The sequence below is a fragment of the Petaurus breviceps genome, unplaced genomic scaffold (genome assembly GCF_028583685.1).
Source record: "Petaurus breviceps papuanus isolate PSGF00001 unplaced genomic scaffold, PetGlider_PUasm1.0 90763, whole genome shotgun sequence".
Taxonomy (NCBI): Eukaryota; Metazoa; Chordata; class Mammalia; order Diprotodontia; family Petauridae; genus Petaurus; species Petaurus breviceps.
Genome location: NW_027187340.1, coordinates 187,849 through 209,193, shown reverse-complemented (window position 1 = coordinate 209,193; position 21,345 = coordinate 187,849). Strand labels below are relative to the sequence as shown.

The 21,345-nt window shown below is 37.9% G+C and overlaps 1 protein-coding gene across 7 annotated transcripts in view; it reads right to left on the bottom strand.

Annotated features, from left to right (window-relative positions):
• Positions 1-21,345, bottom strand: part of RAPGEF4 (Rap guanine nucleotide exchange factor 4) — a 350,706-nt gene that overhangs the window by 245,472 nt on the left and 83,889 nt on the right. For 2 of the 7 annotated variants that reach the window (XM_069068418.1, XM_069068420.1), the window contains exon 1: positions 16,977-17,338. The exons of 3 other annotated variants lie outside the window; for them this stretch is intronic. Coding sequence is in view for 2 of the 4 variants with exons in the window: in XM_069068415.1 (XP_068924516.1) it covers positions 17,024-17,035 (12 nt within the window). In the remaining 2 variants the exon portion in view is untranslated. Of the gene's footprint in view, positions 1-16,976; positions 17,339-21,345 lie in introns of those variants that run through there. 2 more of the 7 variants (XM_069068415.1, XM_069068419.1) reach the window with 1 other exon arrangement.

The following is a 21,345-nucleotide window of genomic DNA, read 5'->3' as shown; positions in this document are numbered from 1 at the left end:
CCTTCCTTCCTTTCTTCCTTCCTCTCTCCCTTCCTTCCTTCCTTCCTCCCTTCCTTCCTTCCCTCCTTTCTTCCATTCTTTCTTCCTTCCATCTAGTTTTCTTCCTTCCTTCCTTCATTGGTGCTGATGTTCCCTTGATCAGTATAGACTACAATCTTTCCATGCCTTTTTATTCATAGCAATTCTTACCCCATCTTTCTGCAAATCCCTAAAGTTCTTCTCCATCTTACCAAAGCCAGTCCTTTTTCAAAGTATTTTCATATTTCATGGATACAAGTATGGTACTCAAGGTACTCATCTTTTATCTTTCACTCCCCCCTATACCATGACCAGCCTATCTCTTTCTTCTGTCATATATGTGCTTGGTGATGCATTTGATACTATTTCTTAGATACAACACATCATAGATAACGTGCTGCTGCCCATTTAAATCTATGTCACTAAAGTCCTTTGGGTCACTCTCAGTCATGGTTATTTCCATGACTTTGCAGTCATACAAAATCTCCAGGGGTAGGGGCACGGTGGCTTGGGGGTGGTAACTGGTGTCCAAAAGAGGAGTTTTTGATAGGGAAGATGAGACAGCTTGGGAATAATCAAAAGTGCTGTGCACTTTCCCAAGTCTGACTCAGTCCAGTCTCATTCTTTTGTTTAACTGCCATTATTACAGGCAGAGAAAGGTCCTGAGTTTGTCCTTGGCACTTTGTCCTGGACATACAATTTCCTCAGATCAAGCTGACCAAGGTAAGGATATGGTCTCTTCTTTCCTTTTTGGCTATAAATCAAATATCCAATATCAGAATCAAATGACATAGTCACTGCATCTTCCCTTCATCTGCCACTAGGAAAGGGGGGTAAAATGGGAAGTCTCACAGTTCTGAAGGATAAACTGGGACTAGGAAATACCAGGTGAACTTATATTTCCATATAACATTGCATTTCTCTAAGCCCGTCCTTCTTACAGTGTACACTGAAGTTAAAATAAAGAAAAGAATTTTGAAGAGGATCAAAATTCTTCATATCTCAGTTCTGGCAGAGGAATCAATAATTCCCAACTACTGGCTCTGCTGAAGAGGCTCTCCAACAGGGCACCTCTTGTAGGAAAATGAAGCCTAACAGCATGGATTGTTAAACTAAGAACCTCAGCCCTCATAATATGAGACTGTTCCTTCCATAAGTGCCTCTTTCTTGATTTTTCACCTCAGTTGATAAATTTCAGCCAGATGGAACACAGGACCTGGAATTAACTAAATGTCTGGATTCAATTTTTCCATTCATGCCCATGAGAATAGAGGTGCACTTTCATTAACTCTTTGGCATAAAGTTATTTTTATTCCTGCTGATAATAATAACAAAATAATTGCTAGCATTTATATAGTGTTTTTGAACTTATGAAAACACTTTACACATATTACGCAAATCGATCCTCACAATAACCCTATAAAGTAGGTACAGCTATCATTCCCATTCTATAGATACATAAACTAAGACTGAGAAAGGATAAGTGACTTAGCCAGGTCCTTTTCTGTCTATATTTCTATCATTAAAAAAAATTTAGAGATTGTGGCTCAATAGTAACAAACTACCAAACCTACCCTACAAAAGTTTTTATTGTCCTAAATACTCTGTCATCTTCCAAATACTTTGTGGTTCTTCCAATACATTCTCTGTATAATACATATAGCATCTTTTAGAAAATATTTTTATAAACTCAATAATAATTTCAATAAAATTGCATTGACAAATTGCTAATATAACAACAAACTATAAACTATATGCTACTTAAAGTATATTCAAATAAAAATTTGATTTACATAAATTTCAACCTTTTTTTGTATTATAGCATGTTCTGACTGATTTTTTTCCATCTGTGTACTCACTGAATTTTGTTGCTATTATATTTCTATATATCATTGTACTGAGCTATCTTCATTCAGTTGGGGTTTTGTTTTGTTGTTTACTATTACTTCACATAAATTGCAATATCTTTATCTTGGCTAAAGAGTGGGACAATCCTCAGTCCTCCCCCCTGAAGTTCATTCTTAAGATACTTCTTAACTGCCAAAAATCATTTAAATTAAAATGACAAGAAGCACCATGTTGTTTAGGTATTGCAATGAGAAATGTGGTAAGCATGATTTCTTTAATCTGACACCATATCACTAAAGTTAAAGATGCTGCCACACAGCCAGGAGCTATTTTAAGCTTCCCTTGTATTTCCTGACTTTACCTAGATGGGATGTATGCTAAGAGCTGATTTGTCATCCATCCCATCAAAATAATTATGGCCTGACTGCTCTCTATGTCACATCCTGAAGTCTCTGCAAATTACTCATCATTTGGCTGAAAGGCAGGAAGTGCTTCTTTGCGGGGAGGAAGCCAGAAAGGAATAAACGCCTTAGGACAAGACCGTTCTTACCCAAGCAGTGTTATTCTTGTCCACCAGGCAACACCCAAACAAAAGCAAGTATAATCGCATCTGATAGGAAAAACAGAGTTTTGAATATGCCTCAACATCTCACACCTGTGTTACTCATATGTTGCTTGAGGATAAATGCATAACATTCAATATTGGACACTTTTTAATAATAAAAGTATAGTTCATTCCCATATCTGTAGTGTCTCCTTTCTAGGAATACCTGGCTTTGACTAATTTCTAAAATATCTGAGTTACCTAACATGTTAGCACCAAAGGCAATCAGGGAGCTTAAGAAGGATTTTGAAAACCAAATAAGAGAAGTGGAGAAAAAATTGGGAAGAGAAATGAGAATGATGCAAGAAAATTATGAAAAGAGAGTCAACAACCTAACTGAAGAAAATAGCACCTTAAAAAATAGACTAAATCAAATGGCAAAAGAGGCTCAAAAATCCAATGAGAAGAATGCCTTAAAAAGCCGAATTTGCCAGATGGAAAAAGAATCTCAAAGCTCACTGAAGAGAATCATTACTAGAATTAGATTGGAGCAAATGGAAGCTAGTGACTTTATGAGAAATCAAGTTACTATTAAACAGATCTAAACAAATGAAAAAAATAGAAGGCAATGTGAAATATCTCATTGGAAAAACCATTGACCTGGAAAATAGATCCAGGAGAGAAAATTTAAAGGTTATCAGACTACCTGAAAGCCATGACCAAAAAAAGAACCTAGAAATTATCCTTCAAGAAATTCTCAAGGAAATGCCCTGATGTTTTAGAACCAGAGGGCAAAATAGAGGTTGAAAGAATCCACTCATCGCCTCTTGAAAAAGATCCCAAAAAGAAAACTCCTAGGAATATTATAGCCAGGTTCCAGAGTTCCCAGATCAAGGAGAAAATATTACAAGCATCCAGGAAGAAACTATTTTAATATTGTGGAAACACAATCAGGATAACATAGTATCTGGTGGCTTTTATACTGAGGGATTGAAGGGCTTGGAATATGATATTCTGGAGGTCAAAGGAGCTGGGATTAAAACCAAGAATCACCTACCCAGCAAAACTATCATGTTTCAGGAGAAAATATGGTCATTCAATGGAATAGAGGACTTTCAAGCATTCTTGCTGAAAAAGAAACCAGAGTTTAATAGAAAATTTGACGTTCAGATACAAGAAGCAAGAGAAGCATCAGAAGGTAAACAGGGAAAAGAAATCATAAGGAACTTATCAAAGTTGAACTATTTACATTCCTACATGGAAAAATGATAATTGTAACTTATGAAACTTTTCTTAATATGAGAATAGTTGAAGGGAATATAAATGTATACATACATACATATATATATGTCTATATAGGAGGGTATATGGGCATATGAATACATATGTGAGTGTGTGTATATATGTATACGGGTATACATAGACAAAGGGCAAAGGACCAATTGAATAGGAAGGGATGATAATTAAAAGGTGTAATTGAGAGGTGAGAGAGGAATATAATGAGAGTAGATACACTCACATATGTATTCATATGCCCATATACCCTCCTATATAGACATATATAATAGATAACTAATGTTACTTAACTGTTTTATTTTGTTACAAGAAAGACCTCTCTCAAAGTCAAAGTAATCTGTAAATATCTGTAATGCAAAAACAAAGCACATCAATAAAACTGGAAAACAAAAAAGGAAAGAAGAATCCATGATTTTAGTATTGTGAGTAAGCCAGGTAGGCTCCTGCTATGCCTTAGGAAATGTTCCCCAAAAGTTGCTGTGGCTCAAATAGCGATAAAATGATGATAAACTTCTTTCAAGATACAAATAAGAATGTCTCCATAAGTGTATGTGTATACATGTGTAATTATAATATAAAATACACTATCACCATGCAATGTAATATAATGCAGCACCATGTATATACAAATACATAAATAAAACATAATAATGTAATAGTACTAGCTATCATTCATATATGGAAATTCACTTATACATAAATAAAGCTATTAGGGGTGGCTAGGTGGCACAGTGAATAGAGCACTGGCCCTGGAGTCAGGAGTACCTGAGTTCAAATCTGGCCTCAGACACTTAACACAAAAAATTGCCGTGTGACCTTGGGCAAGTCACTTAACCCCAATTGCCCTCCAAAAAGCAAACATAAATAAATAAAGCAAGCTATTAGGAAAATATTTGTTGCCAAGATGATTTTACATATGTTGCCAAATTACATTTACTAAGTTAAGAAATCATACTTCATTGTTTCATACCTTGGCTTGACATCTTTTATGGGACTGAAAAACTACTCCCTCAAAATAGGTCAGTGGTTTAGATTGACCTCACCAGTTATATTAGAAGTTCAATGAGAGGACCAGAAAAATTCCTTCATTCAAGGTCAAGGAGAGTTATTAGGAAGAAAGGGAGTCTTCACTTTTCTCTGCCTCTATTTCCTTCCCCAATATTCTGAAACCATATTCAAAAAATCAGAGAGAGAACTTTAAATAGTTTTGCTTTACCTTCTCCTGTTTCTGACATAATTTGTTTCAGGAAGGAGAAATTGGTTATGATAATTAAAGAGATTCTATCACCATAAAATTACATAGTACCAAAGACTTTTAAGTAAATAAAATGAAAAAGAATTCATTTGCATATAAATACATTCTGAGGATAATATCTATATGGTAAGAGAGGTTTCACAAGCTGAAAGATGCTTCCTACTTGGTATTTCACTTCCTATCCTTAAACTTTGACACTCTGGAAGATCTAAGATTTCATCTGAACAAATAGCCTTCTTACTGACAAACACTGCAATACTTCCACACCTCATCAAGTATTCTTTGTGAGCTTCCATGGCCAAAAATACTCATCACTTGGTAATGAAATATGTAATAATGTACTTCTCCAAACTTAACTAAGCAAATCCTAACAACAGGTACACAATCCATTCCCCAAATGATAGTCAAACCTTTTCAGATTTGATAGAACCTTCCTGAACCTGTATTCCACCAGAATTGCCTTTGAACAGTCAAGGTCAGCTCCAGATCATAATGAGACATTGTAGAATTGTATACCATGGTACTTAGAAGGTCCACATTTACATTTTAAATTTCTAATTCTGTTATATCTTATGAAAGCTAAAAGTTCCTATTGATCTTTGACTACCTTAAAGATGGGCTGCCCCTCCTCCCCTCCACCATTCATTCACCAGTAGATGTGGCTTTTTCTTTATTCAGTATTTTTAGTCTCCTGGGAAGAGCAAATTCCAGTTACTCTGGCACAGTGGTATAGAGTGTTGTTACTTGGGTCACATGATCAAGGCTCTTCAGTTTCAGTGCAACCAGATGGTTACACTAAAAGCATCTAATGTATATCAAGAACAACAGAGAAGGGGCTAGACTAATGATATCCCAATCTGTCCAAGAAACATAATTCATATTACAGCAAAAAAAAAATAAAAATACATCTTTTCCTTTAGAATCCTCTGATAGGTTTATTGTATGGATTATTGTATCAGTAGACCTCTGGAAGGGAACTTAAAGAACAGAAAATTGGAGGCTTAAAGTTTTGATATATGACCTTAGATATAAGGTCACATGGATGGTGAAGCCAGGATTGGAAAGCAGGTCCTATGAGGCTTAACCCAGAACTCCAGCATTTAGCACAGTGTCTGGAACACAGTAAGCACTTGATAAATGTGTGTTGACTGATGAAACTAAATATCTGTCCATTGGACCATGTTGCCCTGCAAGTAGGTAACTGATGGTGGAATATTCTTTACTCATCATGGTCATTTCCTATCATAGTATCTTTGCAACAGCAAATATATAAACGGAAATGTATTCCTGTGGAAACTTTCCAAGAGAAGCTAAACAGGCCACCCATCCCCTAAAGTAAGCCTTTGCTTTTATAGTTATGAAGTCTCATTTAAGTAATAACTTCCCAAGTTTGAAAGTAGATACAGAAGGGAAGAGAAAAGGGGAAAATTGAGCATGGGATTTGAATGATAGAAGGAACCTACTTGAATTTTTTTTAATCTTGATAACTTCACTTTAATAAAATTAGTTTCCTTTGTGATCCTATTTTGTACATAGCCTTACTGGACTGCCAAATGGTCCACATCATAAAGAAAGATGAAGAATCCCTTATCTAAACTCTCAGGATTCCAGAAAACACCTCTTTTGGAATCATCAACCTAATTTACAACAAGCAATTATCCCAAACTTTTTGGTTTTTATATTCAATCAGTGCCCATGTTTTATTTAACTATATTGGCAAATAAGTTCAGTCAATTCTTCAGCACTTTCACGTAGCTGTAGAGCATCTAACACTCAAGAATGTAACAAATGATAAGCTCCTAAAAGCCAGAAACAGAGAAGAAGGCAGTACTTGAACAACAAAATGTCTTTTAAGGAAATATAGACCACGTTTGCAAAGAGACTCTGCTAATGTTTTCTGTTTCTGCCTTGGGTTGATATTAACCCTAATTTAACAGACCTGAAGTCATAGCCAGCTGAGAGAAATTAAGGAGAAATAATACTGTATGTCAACAGAATACCTTTCCCCAACCCAATTTTATGAGCTCAATTCATAACAGCTGCACTGTCAGCATAAAGATTTAATTTCTCCAGGGCCATGGACAGAAGGTAACACATATCATTAGGGATGCTTTGCATTGATAGGTACAAATACAGGAAATATGGAATATATGTGGAGCAAAAATAATTCCACATACTATGAGAATATAAGGTTATAGACAAGACTGAGTCAATAAATGAAAAGACTCTATCTGCTAAAATTCCATGTAACAACATTTTCTCTCTGTTCATTTATTACTAATGTCCATGTACATTGCTATGTTTAAAGAAACTTATTAGGGATCAAAAATCTAATGAATAATAATTTAAGCTAGTTTTGCTAGGAGGACTCTCAATGTCTGGGAAAAAAATCCATTTAAACTTTAGTTTTCAGTAATGTTATAAGATTATAATCACCCGATAGGAGAACCAGGAGTCTGACTTTGAGTTAGGAAGTCCTGGGCTCAAATCCTGTCTAAGACACTTACTAGCTGTGTGACCCTGGGCAAGTCATTTAATCTATTTCCTCATCTGTAAAACTGGAGTAATAAAGCACCAACTTCACTGAATGGCTGTGAAGATCAAATGAGATGATGTTGCACAGTGCCTTTCAAACCTTAATGCATTATATAGGGAATAAGGAACTGGATCTGGGAATTTTACTTATATAGGGAACTGAGGTGAGAAAATTCCTTCCATCAGTATAACTTCTACAGAAAGCCTTTCTGGATCCCTTTTAATTATAGTGCCTTCCCATTAATTATTCCCAATTTGTCCTGTGTGTGGCTTGTTTGTACATAATTGATTTACATATTGTTTCCTGAATTAGATTGTGAACTCCTGGAGGGCAGGGACTGTCTGTTGCCTTTCTTTTCATTCCTTGAGCTTAGCTCAGTGCCTAGCACATGGTAAACACTTAATAAATGTTTATTGACCTTTAGTTTTGGGATGTAGTGGGAACTACACTGGCATACCCAGAATGGATGCCTAGCACAGGTTCTCACTGTTAAAGGGGTCAACAATCTTTTTAATTATATAAACTAATTCAGGGGAAAAGTCAGCACCATGAACTTCAGAAAAAATTAAAACATAGAAAATACAAGCAGAGAAATAAAGACCAACAGACAGGACTCTGCCTGAATCAACTATACACTTTACATACATCCCTGGATCCAAAGAGCCTTTACATTTGAGCAAGCAGGGGGGGGGGGGGGGGGGGGGGGCCTCAGAACATAGGGCCACTCAGAATATTGACCAAGAAATTCCAAGAGCCTTCTCATAAGCAAGCCCCCAAAGCAAAATATCAACTAGGAGTATTTATACACTTCTCAGAGCCAGCCCCCATCCTGGTAACTCAATGCCTAATTAGAAATTAGCAAAAGGTGTGAAAGCCTTCCTACAAGCAAGCCTCCCCTAAGAAGCCCCTTAATGGGCTCCACCTGAGGCCTATTAATGTCCTGGAAAGATTTATAAGGACAGCAAGGCCCATGGAGATGGAGTAGAATGTCTAAGATCAGATAGATAGTAAAAGGCAGAACTAAGGTTTGAACCTAGGTCTTCTGATTAAATTTAGGGCTACTGGGGCTTAATTTTACATATATTATCAGATATGATGCCTATGTTTCTAGTTTGTACAAAGTAGTTTGCAAAATTCCTTTTCTTTGTTATAAGGGGAAGTTCTATTAGTGTGTGTGTGTTAAAGAAAGGAAATAAACTCTAAATATGAATGCCGGGGTCAATTTGTAGAATTAATGTAATTGAATAAGAGTTATGAGCATTTAAAATAATTTTGAACTCTTGTGTTTTTTCCTTCAGAAAAAGATGCTGGGAGGATAGGCCTAAGTTAAACTCTGACAGACAGGTCTAGTAATTAGTCAAAGGACAGTTTGATAAAGTTATAGTCATTGATTGAAAAAAACAAACATAGTACTGTCTGAATTTGCAGGTGACAGAGCAGGGAGGGGTCTGACAGCATCACTCAAGGGCAAGGGGTTATGCAAGCTTCTTTGCCTCACCCTGTCAGCTCAGAACCAGCCAAGTCTTCAGCAATACTTTATCATAGCCTCAAGAGGCCCCTGTGTTTTGGAAGATAAGACTAGTGGAGTGTCAACTCTGACATGGCTACCAAGTCAGAAGGGCATTGAGTCCTGGCTGGCTAATAGATTACATACCTGCCTGCACAGGCCAACCTAAATTCAAGGAGACTCACTGCCAATATGGCTGTAGAATGTTAAATTTTTCAGTGATAGTACCTCTCAAAAAAGGACAGTTAGGTGGCAGAGTGGATATAGTGCCAGGCCTGAAACAGTAAGACTCATCTTCGTGAGTCCAAATCTGACCCCAGACACTTACTAGCTGAATGACTCTGGGTAAGTCACTTAACCCTGTTTGCCTCAGTTTCCTCATCTGTCAAATGGCTTGAAGAAGGAAATGACAAACCACTCTAGTATCTTTACCACAAGAACCTCAAATGGGGTCATGAAGAGTCCAGAATGACTGAAAATGACTGAAACAACAAAAACCTCTTAAAATGTCATCTACCACTACTAGCAAGATCTTGAATTGCATTCATGGAGTATCCACTGTGATGAAGCTCCAGGGCCTTTAAGTGTTTAAGTGGGTAGCCTTGACCCTCAGCTTCAGTCTAATGAGAACTGTTTGAATGTGATCTCAATAGCATAATAGATAAGCTAGGTCATATAAAAAGGTTCAAAAGTGCAAGAAAATCTCTGCAGCATTTATTTTTTAGCTACTTTGAGAAAGTGAAAGTTCTACAAATTTTTTTCCTTTCATTGTGTCTTAAAAACAACCAAAGAAAATGAAATCAAATTTCAGCTCCACGATTCTATGAAAAAGCTCAATCTCTGAAAGAATATTAACATTGTAATATGTCATAAAATAAATTTATTGTCTAAAAACTATACATTTTCATTACCATTCATTAAGCATTTATTGAGTATTTAGCAAGGGCAAGAGTAAAATACACGTTTTCTGTTCTATATAATATATGAAAGGCAGGGTAACATAATGCATATAGAAACAGCCTTGGAATCAGGAAGAGTTGAGTTCAGGTCTTGCCTTTGCCACATGCTCTAGTTGTATAACTACAATAATTCAACTTCCCAGTGCCCCTGAAAACTCCTTAAGACTGTTACAGAAGGGAATCTGCCCTGGAAGGAATTTCCACACTGGAAGTGTCCTAAAGTCTAGGACCTAAACCAATACAATCATAACATCACAGATTCAGAAGCTGGAAGGGACCTCAAAGGCCGTATAATCTAGTCTCCTCATATTATAATTGAGGACACTGAAGCCAGGGAGGTCAAATACATTGCCCAAGGTTACACAAGTAATAATCATCTCAGACCCACAATTCTAGACTTCAGAGTCAATATTCTTTCCATGGCACTACATAGATTTGGACAAATAAAAAAATAAGAAACATAATACTTGAAATGTAGTTTGGGGAATTCAAACTAAAATGAGATGATTCCCATCATTATTACAGTTTGGATACCTTTAGCACTCTCCCTTTCTCCTTCTCTTCTTGCCTCTGAAAAGAGTACATACATTTATAGATAAGAATATATTTGGAATCTAGAATTTTAGTGAAGGGAAAGATCCTTAGGATTCTTAATCCAAGAATTCTTAAACCTTTTTGTCCCATGGATCCTTTTGACAATCTAGTGAAGTCTATGACCTCCTCTGAATAATGTTTTTAAAAATATAAAATAGAATACATATAAGTACAAAGAAAATCAATTGTATCAAAATGCAATATCCCAAACTGTTTTTAAAAAACAAACAAACCAAGTTTACAGGTCCTGGTTTAAGTGTTCCTGATCTTGTCATACACCTTCATTTTATATGTAACATATATCATTTCATAGCATACGCACTTCTTCTCCCACATTCCAGTCAACTATATGGGATTTTCAGGACTTCTTCTGGACACACAGTGACCCAGTATTCAGGGAAATTGGTGTTTTAGAATGACATGGTATATTCCTGAGAGGTTCTTTTGTCAACCTCCCACCTCATGACAACAGTGAGTGGGTTGGGGCACTGCATCTGTTAAAAGAGACAGCTTTCAGGACGGCCAGGTAGCACAGCGAGTAAGAGCACGGGCTCCAGTGTCAGGACGACCTGGAGATCGAATCCTGGGCTCAGACATTTAGCACCCATCCAGAAACACCTGGCTGTGTAACCTTGAGCAAGTTACTTAACCCCAGTTGCTTAGGGGCAGCCAAGTGGCTCAGCGAGTAAGAGCACCGGCTCCAGTGTTGGGATGACCTGGAGATCGAATCCTGGGCTCAGACACTCAGCACCACACCCAGAAATAAATGGCAGTGTAACCTTGAGCAAATTACTTAACCCCAATTGCTTTAAAAAAAAAAAAAAAGATAGCTTTCTAGCTTGTGACTCTCCAGGACATAGACTGCAGTGAGGGGTAAGTTTAGCAGCTAGTGCTGGGAGGTGAAACTAGGTGACTTCACACCCAAGTCTCTGGGGTTCTCCCTTTTGTGTTTTCTTTCCTTAAGCAGTTGACTTTGTAAACTCAAAACTCCCAGAGATCTACAAGTGAAAGTGGCAGCATCACCTAAGCCCAGCTGTGTTCACCAGAAATGTAGTGGAGTAGTACAGCACTAAGGTGAAAAGTAAATGGACTAATAAGCAATACTGCAAACTATTTTGTGTCTTAAAAAGGTTTAAACATCAGCCTCCCATTCAATTGCAACTACAGTTTGAAGTTGAGCTATTGAATCTTTTTAAATTTTATTAATTGTCATTCTTCTACACTTAGCATTTCTCTTTGTGTAGAAATAAAACCATCCTATACTGAATTTATTTTGGGTGCTAGGTGGTACAGTAGATAGAGTGCTGGACCTGGAGTAAGGAAGACCTGACTTCAAATTGAGCCTCAGACATTATTAGCTGTGTAACTCTAGAATCTCAAAATGCCTATTGTAGTTTCCTCAATTCTATATAATTATATTTAATATAATTAATAATATAATAATAATAAAATAAATAAATATAAAAATCCTTAATAAATAGGGATAATAATAGCACCTAGGAGCAGCTAGGTGGCAAAGTGGATAGAGTATCAGGCCTGGAGTCAGGAAGACTCATCTTCCTGAGTTCAAAAATGGCCTCAGACACTTACACTATGTGACCCTGGATAATTCACTTAACCCTGTTTGCTTCAGTTTCCTCATCTGTAAAATGAGTTGGAGAAGAAAATGGCAAACCACTCCAGTGTCTTTGCCAAGAAAATTCCAAATGGGGTCATGAAGAGTCAGACATGACTAAAATGACTCAAAAACAACACCACCAATATAGCACCTTCCTCCCAGGGTCGTTGTAAGAATCAAATAACATAATATGTGCTTAGCATAGTGCCTGGCACATAGTTCGGCCCTTTTGCAAAGCCCTGTGGTTTTGTGCACCGTAAGTAAAATCAGCCCTGGAATGGGTTGGAGGTGGTGTTAATGAGCCGATAAGTTAAAAAGATGGGGGACTTAATCTACTTAGGAAGTCTTCCCTTCTACTGAATCCTGTACACAAACTGTAATGACTGCACAGAACAAGGTATGGAGCCAGACCCAGACCTAGTGGGCTATCTATTTGAGATATAGATTAGCGAAATAAGGCCCAAAGAAATGAATGACTTCCCCAAAGTTACACAGCCACTTTTAGTGGCAGAACCAAAGCTTAGAATCCAGTTCTCCTGACTCCAAATGCAATATTCTTTCCACTCTGTTATGTTGCTTCTACATGTGGAAGCCAGGGTGGAAAGGACAATAGACTTGCAATTAAAGGACTGGAGTTTGAATTTCAGCTCTATCACTCTGCTTTTGCTAGATGTTAGTTTTCTAACCCCTGGGTTTAGGTGACATGTCCTCTAGCTATAAAGTCCCTCGGCTCTGGTGTTTACTGTTAAGGAAGACCACAGTCCATTACATCTCCAGGTAAAAATGGTACAGCTTGTTCACTGTAGGGCAAAGCATCTAAGCACAATGCAAATGTTTGAATTTCTCTCACTATTGCACTTTTCAGACTTTTTCCCAACTTGGTGGAGGAGTAAGGGCAGCAGCAAAGGTAGGGTGAGTGGTTGGGGTTTCATTTTAAACAAAGTATGATAAATTTTAGCTGTTCCTCAATGCCTACAGCACTACCACTGTCTCCTTACTTTTCCTCTCAAAGAGGGAAATCTGTGACAAAACCCAACCCCCAAGATTTCATCTATACTTCTTCCTTTCCTCAACTCCTTTTATTTTTTTCCTTATACATATACAATAGATAGAAGATTCAGAGTGGAAAAGGAATTTAAAGGACATCCAATGCAACCTTTTCATTTACAGATGAGGAAACTAAGGGTAGTAGTATGGTACTTAGTAGGGTAACTATATGCCCACATTCACACAGTATCTGAGCCAGAATTCAAACCCAAGTCTTTTGACTCCAAATACAGAATTTTCCTCACAGCATCACACAAGCCTCTGATTTTCTCTACTCATTGAAAAACATCACTGGCAAAAATTGTAACCGATTTCATTTCAGTGAGTCATATAACACACCTAAAACTTGTTTTAGGTAAAACTGTAAAAAAAAACAGAGGATCAAATGAGATATTAATTATAAAGCATTTAGCACAGTGCCTGGCACATAAGTGCTATGTAAAAGTTATTATAACTGAGCTCAGAGTCAACTGTCTTAGGCAGAGCTTTTGCTTCTCTCCTATCAGAAATGGTCTATACTAATTTTGATAAAGATTTCAAATGAGTCCATTGAGTTGGTTTAACATTTTTTCCTTTATTCTAGGGAAGGCTCACTGGTGGGGTTGAGAGGAGAAAGACATATATTTAGAAGTAACTTCAATTAAAAACAAAAGACAGCAATAAAACAAAAGTCTCCTTTACCCCAATCTAGCATTTTATCTCTGTAGTCTATAGTCTTCTAATCTCTGATAGATTATATATAATTTATAGTCTATTAATCTCTAATAAAAGGGCAACTAGGTGGCACAGTAGATAGAGTCCTGGTGGCCTAGAGTCAGGAAGACCTGAGTTCAAATCCAGTCTTAGACACTTAATAGCTATGTGACCCTGGGCAAGTCACTTAACCCTATTTGTCTCAGTTTACTCATCTATAAGATGAGCTGGGGAAGGAAATGACAAACTACTCCAGTATCTTTGCCAAGAAAACCCCAAATGGACCACAAAGAGTCAGACACAACTGAAAGACCAAAGAGTAAAAAAAATCTCTAATAAAATAATCTAGGCTCAAGTGTCAAAGACTTAATATGTTTCCCCCTCATGGTGGAATTCACACTTTTAAAAAGAGTTACTGCAGACCAATTTAAAAAGCGTGAAGTCCAGGGAGGAAGATTTTAGAGGAGAGGTGATACATTCATCAGTACACCTCAAATCAGAGCAAGTAGAGTCACAGGTTTTAGAGCAAGGAGGTACCTTAGAGATCATGCAATCGGACACCAACATTGTACAATGAGAAGGTGAGGCCCTGAACAGTGCAATGTCTTGTCTACAATCAGATGGATAAGTTGTTAGCAGAACCAAGGACCAGGTCCTCTGAATTTAAATTCAGCACAGTTGCCAGGAGGTAGGCAACCATCAATAAGGCCCTGAATAGATTCCTCTGTCAGATCTGACAATCAATGTTATTATCACTAAGATCAGGCAGAAACACCAATTAATAAGTAAAATTTCCGAGTGAGAGAAGAAAAAAATAAGCTACAGAAATCTATACATGTCTGGCAAATAACAAACACCTTTCACACTCACACTCACAAAGCCCTGGCAGAGAGCAAAGAATGCCAAGCAATATTTGACAGCTCCAAAATACTTTCCAATAGCATTGAGGATAATCAAACCACATCACTGCAAAAAAAAAATGAAGAAATTGCTCCAAGTACCTGTCAAACATTCAAATACTTCCATTTGTCATGGTGTCAGCTACTGCACAGATTTCTTAATTTTTTCATTCTTCATTTATATGCACAGTTTTTGTGGGTGTGTGTTCTTCATGCCCCAAACAAAGAGTAGAAATAGTTCCTTGAACCTATAAAGCATTTAGAGGCTTAACCAACATTAGCCCATTAATTCTCCCCTACAGGTGGTGAATAGGCAGTCATTAAAACCAGCATTTTGCCATAGGTTGAGCAAGAAACTAAGATGCCATCAGAAAAGTCACAGAGCAAGATTGACCCAAGCCAGGAATAGATGTTTGCGTTTGTCCAGACCACCAGACCACATCAGTATCTATTTTACATGCTCAGACTCCTATTTACTGGTTTGGTCTCTATCTTCCCATTCCATTCAAAATGCCTCCTTGGTCTGAGGTTGGCAAAATCCTTTTGTGAGGACATTCCTAAAGCAATGTTGAAAGAATAAATGTTGCAACTGGATTTTTTTCTGTTTGTTTCTCAGTACAAGATACTCTAACCCAGGAGCAGAACCAGGATTCCTCTCAATGGTGGAGTTCGAGTGATCAGAACAGAATGGAAGGAGTGGGGGGTATCAGGACAAGGAGGGAGGGGTAAATGGAGGGAGAGTGAGGGGAAAAGAAAGAGGGGGCTAGGAAGAGAAGGATGGGGGAAAGAGAAAGGGAGAAGAAGAGAGACAGAGAAAGAGATAGGGCAGGGAGGGAGAGAGAGCAGGAGAATCCCATAACCACATTGCTCATACCACAGTTTCCTCCTGAGAATCTTATTTGCTTCTTTCCATGAGTTTCCCTGACTGGAGGATGTTGACTTAAGGCAGTTAGGAAATATTATGATCAATCTCTGTGGCTAATTTTTGAATAACAAACTGAAAAAAGTGGGCTATGATAATACATGACCCCCTTTTCCTCCAGAAAGAACCTTATGAATCAAGTCACTATGTTAGCTACACATTTCTGTATGAGGAAGCAGAGTAAGGATTCCACTGTGCCCTGGTCCATGCAGCAAATTTATCATTGCTTCTCTCCCAACTCTGTGGACAATATTGGTGGGGGGGGGACTTTTTCAATCCTCTCTAATTTGGTTGCCCAATACAAAACCTTGGGAGATGCTCTAAAGCAAAGTGATTAGCCAGATAGAAATCCTTTCTGCCTTTGGTTGAAATATAAGTTTCTTTTGGATAAAATACCACAAGTAGCATCAGTTCCCATTTAATGAGCAACCATGTAAAAGGCAAGTGAAGAATATCACCACCAGCTGAGCCTGAAGGGTGAGAGGCTCCATGAGAAAGAGAGGTCAACAGGCAGAGAATATTCATGCTTGTCAAAAGCAGAGTTGAAGGCCAAGTGTATTTTCAGCATCTCTGTTCAGAGGATCTCAAAGACAGATCGTCAGCACACCATCCTCTACTACCCTGGAGGCATCTCAGGTTTAATACCAATGCAAAGAGGCCTGCTACTTCTTACAACACCCCCACCACCAGCAGTGCTGAGCGACATCTGGGTTTTCCCTAGAGTCTTGATTTGATCTGTCCTGACTCCCCTGATGATCTTCTGAAAGATGATGAGATCACAGATTGAGAAGGTCGTAGGGCTTAAACTATAAATAATGTAAAAAACAGAACTCCTAACACATTAAAGGACACACACTGCCTTAGAACCATAGGAAAGAGTCCCACTGACATGCAGAAGGTGAAGTATAATAGCATTTAATCTTTTCCTTTCACCAAAGTTCATTTCTAAAATTATGTGCCATTCAAATGAGTTGCTAAGTGACTGATTGAATATTAATATTTATTTTAAAAAACAAACTATTTGTGCCAACCTCTTCTTCGTTTTCTCCAAAAAGGGCGGGGGAGGAGTTATTTCATTAAACCACCACATTCCCCATCATTAGGAATGAATAATGCTTTCTAAGATTTGAGAAAACAAGTTTTTTTCACACTATCACTACATTGCTCAGGCCCAGCGGGACAGAAGAGACCTAGGAATGTTTTCAAATGTAATTTCTCAAACAATACGTGAATTACTTACATGTTTTTCCTGCCTCCCCCAAAAAGAATGAAAAGATGTGTTCTGACCTTGTAGAGCATGCGTCCTCCTTTTGCTGTCTCTCAGTTAGAGACACAGTGAATCCCTAGTCTTGATGTGGACGGCAAAATCTATCTCCACAGTAGATGATTCCCTGTCAGTAACTCTTAACTCTAAGCATTATCTGAGTCCATGAAAAGGAAACTGGTGCTTATGTGTTATCCAGGGAAGCTAAAGTGGTCAGTGGCAAAAGAAGAGACCTCCTCTTTTTTTTTTTTCTTCTTTCAGTTACCTCCCAACAATTTCACTCCCTTCCTTTCTGGATTTGAATCATTTTGTCACTGCATGAAAAGGAAGTAAAGTCTGAGGATACAGCAGTGAGAGACCCTTGGAGTAGACATAGGAGACAAATAATCTGACCAGGCTTCCGCTTGGTTTGAAAGGATCAGAACTCTGAGGGGCGAGGCAAGAGAGCAGCCCAACAGGATGTGTGTGGCCAGAGTTCCTGGCATGGAGTCTTGGCTTTCATGTTTATTTTTGGATATGTTTTTCTTAGCCTCTTGATGCAATTTTCTGGGCTAGGAAATAATCTTACAAAAGCCAAAGATGCTATATGAGTAGGCATTTGCTATAGGAAGGAAGACGGATTTTTAATCTATATCTACTATATCCTCCAGCTTACATATCATGATACTGGGGTCACATGTGAGTACTGCCAGTCAGCTACCTGTCAGCAATAGGGCTGATCAGTCCCTCTTTATAAGAAAAAATGCAGGGCCTGTCTCATCCTTTGTCTTTGTATCCCTACTATTCAGCAAAGAACCAAATGCACAGCAAATTCTTAATACAAATTCATTGATTGAACTTCTACTACTAGCAGTGTAATTGTGAGGTTAGCAGCAATTGTCAAAAGCACATTAAACAAAACAATGAACTCCTCAAGTACTTTTGAGAAATGTCATGGTTTAAGAATTTGACTCTGAAAGACAGAGAAAGGTAACAGAATTAGTCCCTACCTAGGCAGGAGCAGATGTTTCTTAGAAACATAGTTCCAAATGGGTTGTTAAAGAGCATCGGGGGAGACTAGACTTCCTTTCCTGAAGATTACTTTCTTTAACAAAATTCCTTATTGTATTAACTGCTTCAGATTATCTAGATCCAATCCCTGCCTCTGACACATACTGTCTGTGTGACTCTAGCCGAGTTGCTTAACTTCTGCAAGCAAGGTGCCAACCTATATTGACAGTGGAAGTTCCTCACCGGGAACTCCCTGTACTGATGAAATCACAGGTCTGATTTTTTTAATGTGTATGTATGTGTGTTTTCTGTGGCAAATTCCTTCTCATATAGCATCTTCAGGCTTCTGTAGGGTCATTTATGTATTTGGCATGTCTCAGGCATTGTACTAAGTACTGAGAATATAAATACAAGCTGTCCTCAAGAAGCTTACATTCCAATGGGTGATGAAAATTTATAAAAGGAAGTTGAAAATAGATGGGAATTGAATGGAAAGAAGGTACCCAATTGGGGACATGGCAGGAAAAAAAATGTTTATTGAAGCAGGAATAAAGTCTTAAGAAGAATGGAATAGATGTGACTGACGTAGGCACTTTCTTTAAAATGGAAGTTCCTAGAGGAAATCAGAGAGGTAGGGGCTACAGTAGTGGAGTAGTCTTCCAAGTGAGTAAGGTTGCTGTAGACTAGTGGAGAAATAAATCCAGAAAGGAGTGTGTGTGTGAGTGTATATGTATGTGTGTGTGTGTGTGTGTGTCTGTGGGAGTGTGCTTTTATTTTTTTTCTTTTTGGAGGGCAATTAGGATTAAGTGGCTTGCCTAACATCATACAGCTAGCAAGTGTATCAAGTGTCTAAGGCCGGATTTGAAGTCAGGTCCTCCTGACTCCAGGGCTCTATTCACTGCACCACCTAGCCATCTGCTCTTTTATATGCATTATGTAAACTAAAAGGATGTATCCATTCTAAAAGGGTATGTTATAGCAAAGGTTTCAGTGCTAATATTGCCCACTTATTCCTTTCTTCATTCAAATAGTATTTTTCTATTGTTGAATCATTTCAGTCAAATCCAACTCTTTGTAACCCCATCTGGATTACAACTGATACTGGTTGTAGTGGTTGTGATTTGTCATTTCCTTTTCCAAATCATTTGATAGGTGAGGAAACTAAGACAAACAGGGTTAAGTGGCTTGCCCAGGGTCACACAGCTTGTGTCTAAGGCCATATTTGAACTTAGATTTTCCTGACTCCAGGCCCTGTGCTCTATCCACTGTGCCACTCAGCTGCCCCTACCAACTATATGGCAAACATTGTGCTACACAACAAGGATACAAAAAAAAATGAAACACTCCTTGCTCTCAAGAAAGTTACATTCTATTAGGGGGAAGAACAATATGCATATAAATAAATGCAAAACACTGACAAATTAAATTCAGTCATTTTTTTTCTGGTAGGGGGAGCAGCCCTAATGATTGAAAGGTCTCTGAAAGAGCTGGCACCTGAGATAAACTCTGAAGAAATTAGGGATCCTAAGTGATAGAGGGGAGGAAAAAGGGCATTCCAGGCCTAGGGGAAAGACTGTATAAAACCTCAGAAGGTGAAGATGGAATGTTTGGCACATAGAACAAAAGCTAAGTCAATTTGGCTGGACCATCCATAGAGTGTGTGAAGGAATAAACCTAGAAAGGAAGGCCAGGGCAGGTGGTGGAGAACTTTAAATGACAAGTAGAAAAGCCTGTATTTTATCTTAAAGGCAACTGGGAACTATTGGAGCTTCTTGTGTGAGGGAAAAAGGAGTCAAGCTTGTGCCTTAGGAGTATTAGTTGTCCACTAGGACAGATGAAAAGAGAGACTTTAAACAGGGGACCCGATTAGGAGGCAAAAGCAATAGTTAGGTAACAGTTAATAAGAGGCTAAAGTAGGGGGATAAATGAATGGGATGAATATGAGAGATGTTGTTTAGGAAAAATTGGCAAGACTTGATAAATGATTGGATATAAGGGATAAGGAAGAGTGATACGTTGAGAATGGCCATCAGGTTGTGAAAAATCAGACAGGATTCTTATATTCAAAGCCCTGGGAGTGTAAGACAAATAGATTTCTCCCACACTATAGAGTCACTGCTGTGTTATTGGATCCTTCATCATTTATGACAGAGGAAGTTTTATTTCTTAGCTTCTCCCCATGACCAATTAAAATATAACCCTATTTATTAGTATGTCAGTTATCTGAAAGTGTCCTGGCTAAGAGGACAGAGTGCAGGGCATGAAGTCAGAAAGACCTAGATTGAAATCCCACTCTTCACCCTTACTGGTTATGTGATGCTGGGCAAGTGAAACCTTCTACCTACCTCAGGCAACTCCCTAGAACTTATCAACCAAATCAGAGACTACCTAGCAGAAGGCATTCATGAAGCCTTCATGGATACACCTATGAAGGGAAGCAGCATGATCGTGGTGAAATGAGCCTGGGGTTTACTGTGAAAAGACCTGCATTCAAGCCCATCTCTGACATTTATTATTTGTTTGACTTTAGGCTAGTCACTTAACCTCATCTGTAAAATTAAGGAATATAATTGATGGCCTAGAAGATCCCTTCTAAATATGTAATTCTATTAAACATATTTTATCACCTGCTTCCCCTGTGCCCACTCAAAAAACACACTAGATCTGAGACTTTGTGAAATATTTTTCAATGTTAGCTCAATTAACCTTGTTTTATATTGTGTAAATGAAACTGGCAGCACTTAACACCTCTCTAACATGCCCCTCTGGAACACTTTTTTTCCCAATCAGGAGCTATCATCCATTTGTCTATCTATCAATAAATATAAATATAATAAAATAAATATTCTCACATGATGCAAATTATCTTTTTCACTTCTTTACTGTCCTTTCCTGTTCCTTGACTCTTTGCTAATGAAAATTGTCTTCCCTTATCTTTTTCCCTATTTCAGCTTCCAATTTATAGTACTGCTTGGGGGCATTAGACAGCCTTACTTTAAGGTTGGGACACCTTTTCTTAGCTTAAGTGAATTGTGGCAATTTATTCTGCGTTAGTCAATAATACTTCACTCCTTTCACTCATCTTTGATATTAATACTTATTAAAATATATAACAGGGGCAGGAAACATCTCATTTTTGATACTACCAAAGAAAAAGCAGGAGATGGTAGCCAGGCCCTTGAATTACATGTTGAAAATTAATATTAAAAGCCACTGCATACCATTTTCAGTTCTTGAGACAATAAGAATTTAAACTCAGTGAAACCAGTGGCACTTTAAACCATCAGTAAGGAAGTTAAATGACAAAGTGCTGAAGTTAAGTATAGGCTTGGGAGTCTTAAACCAGTTATTAATA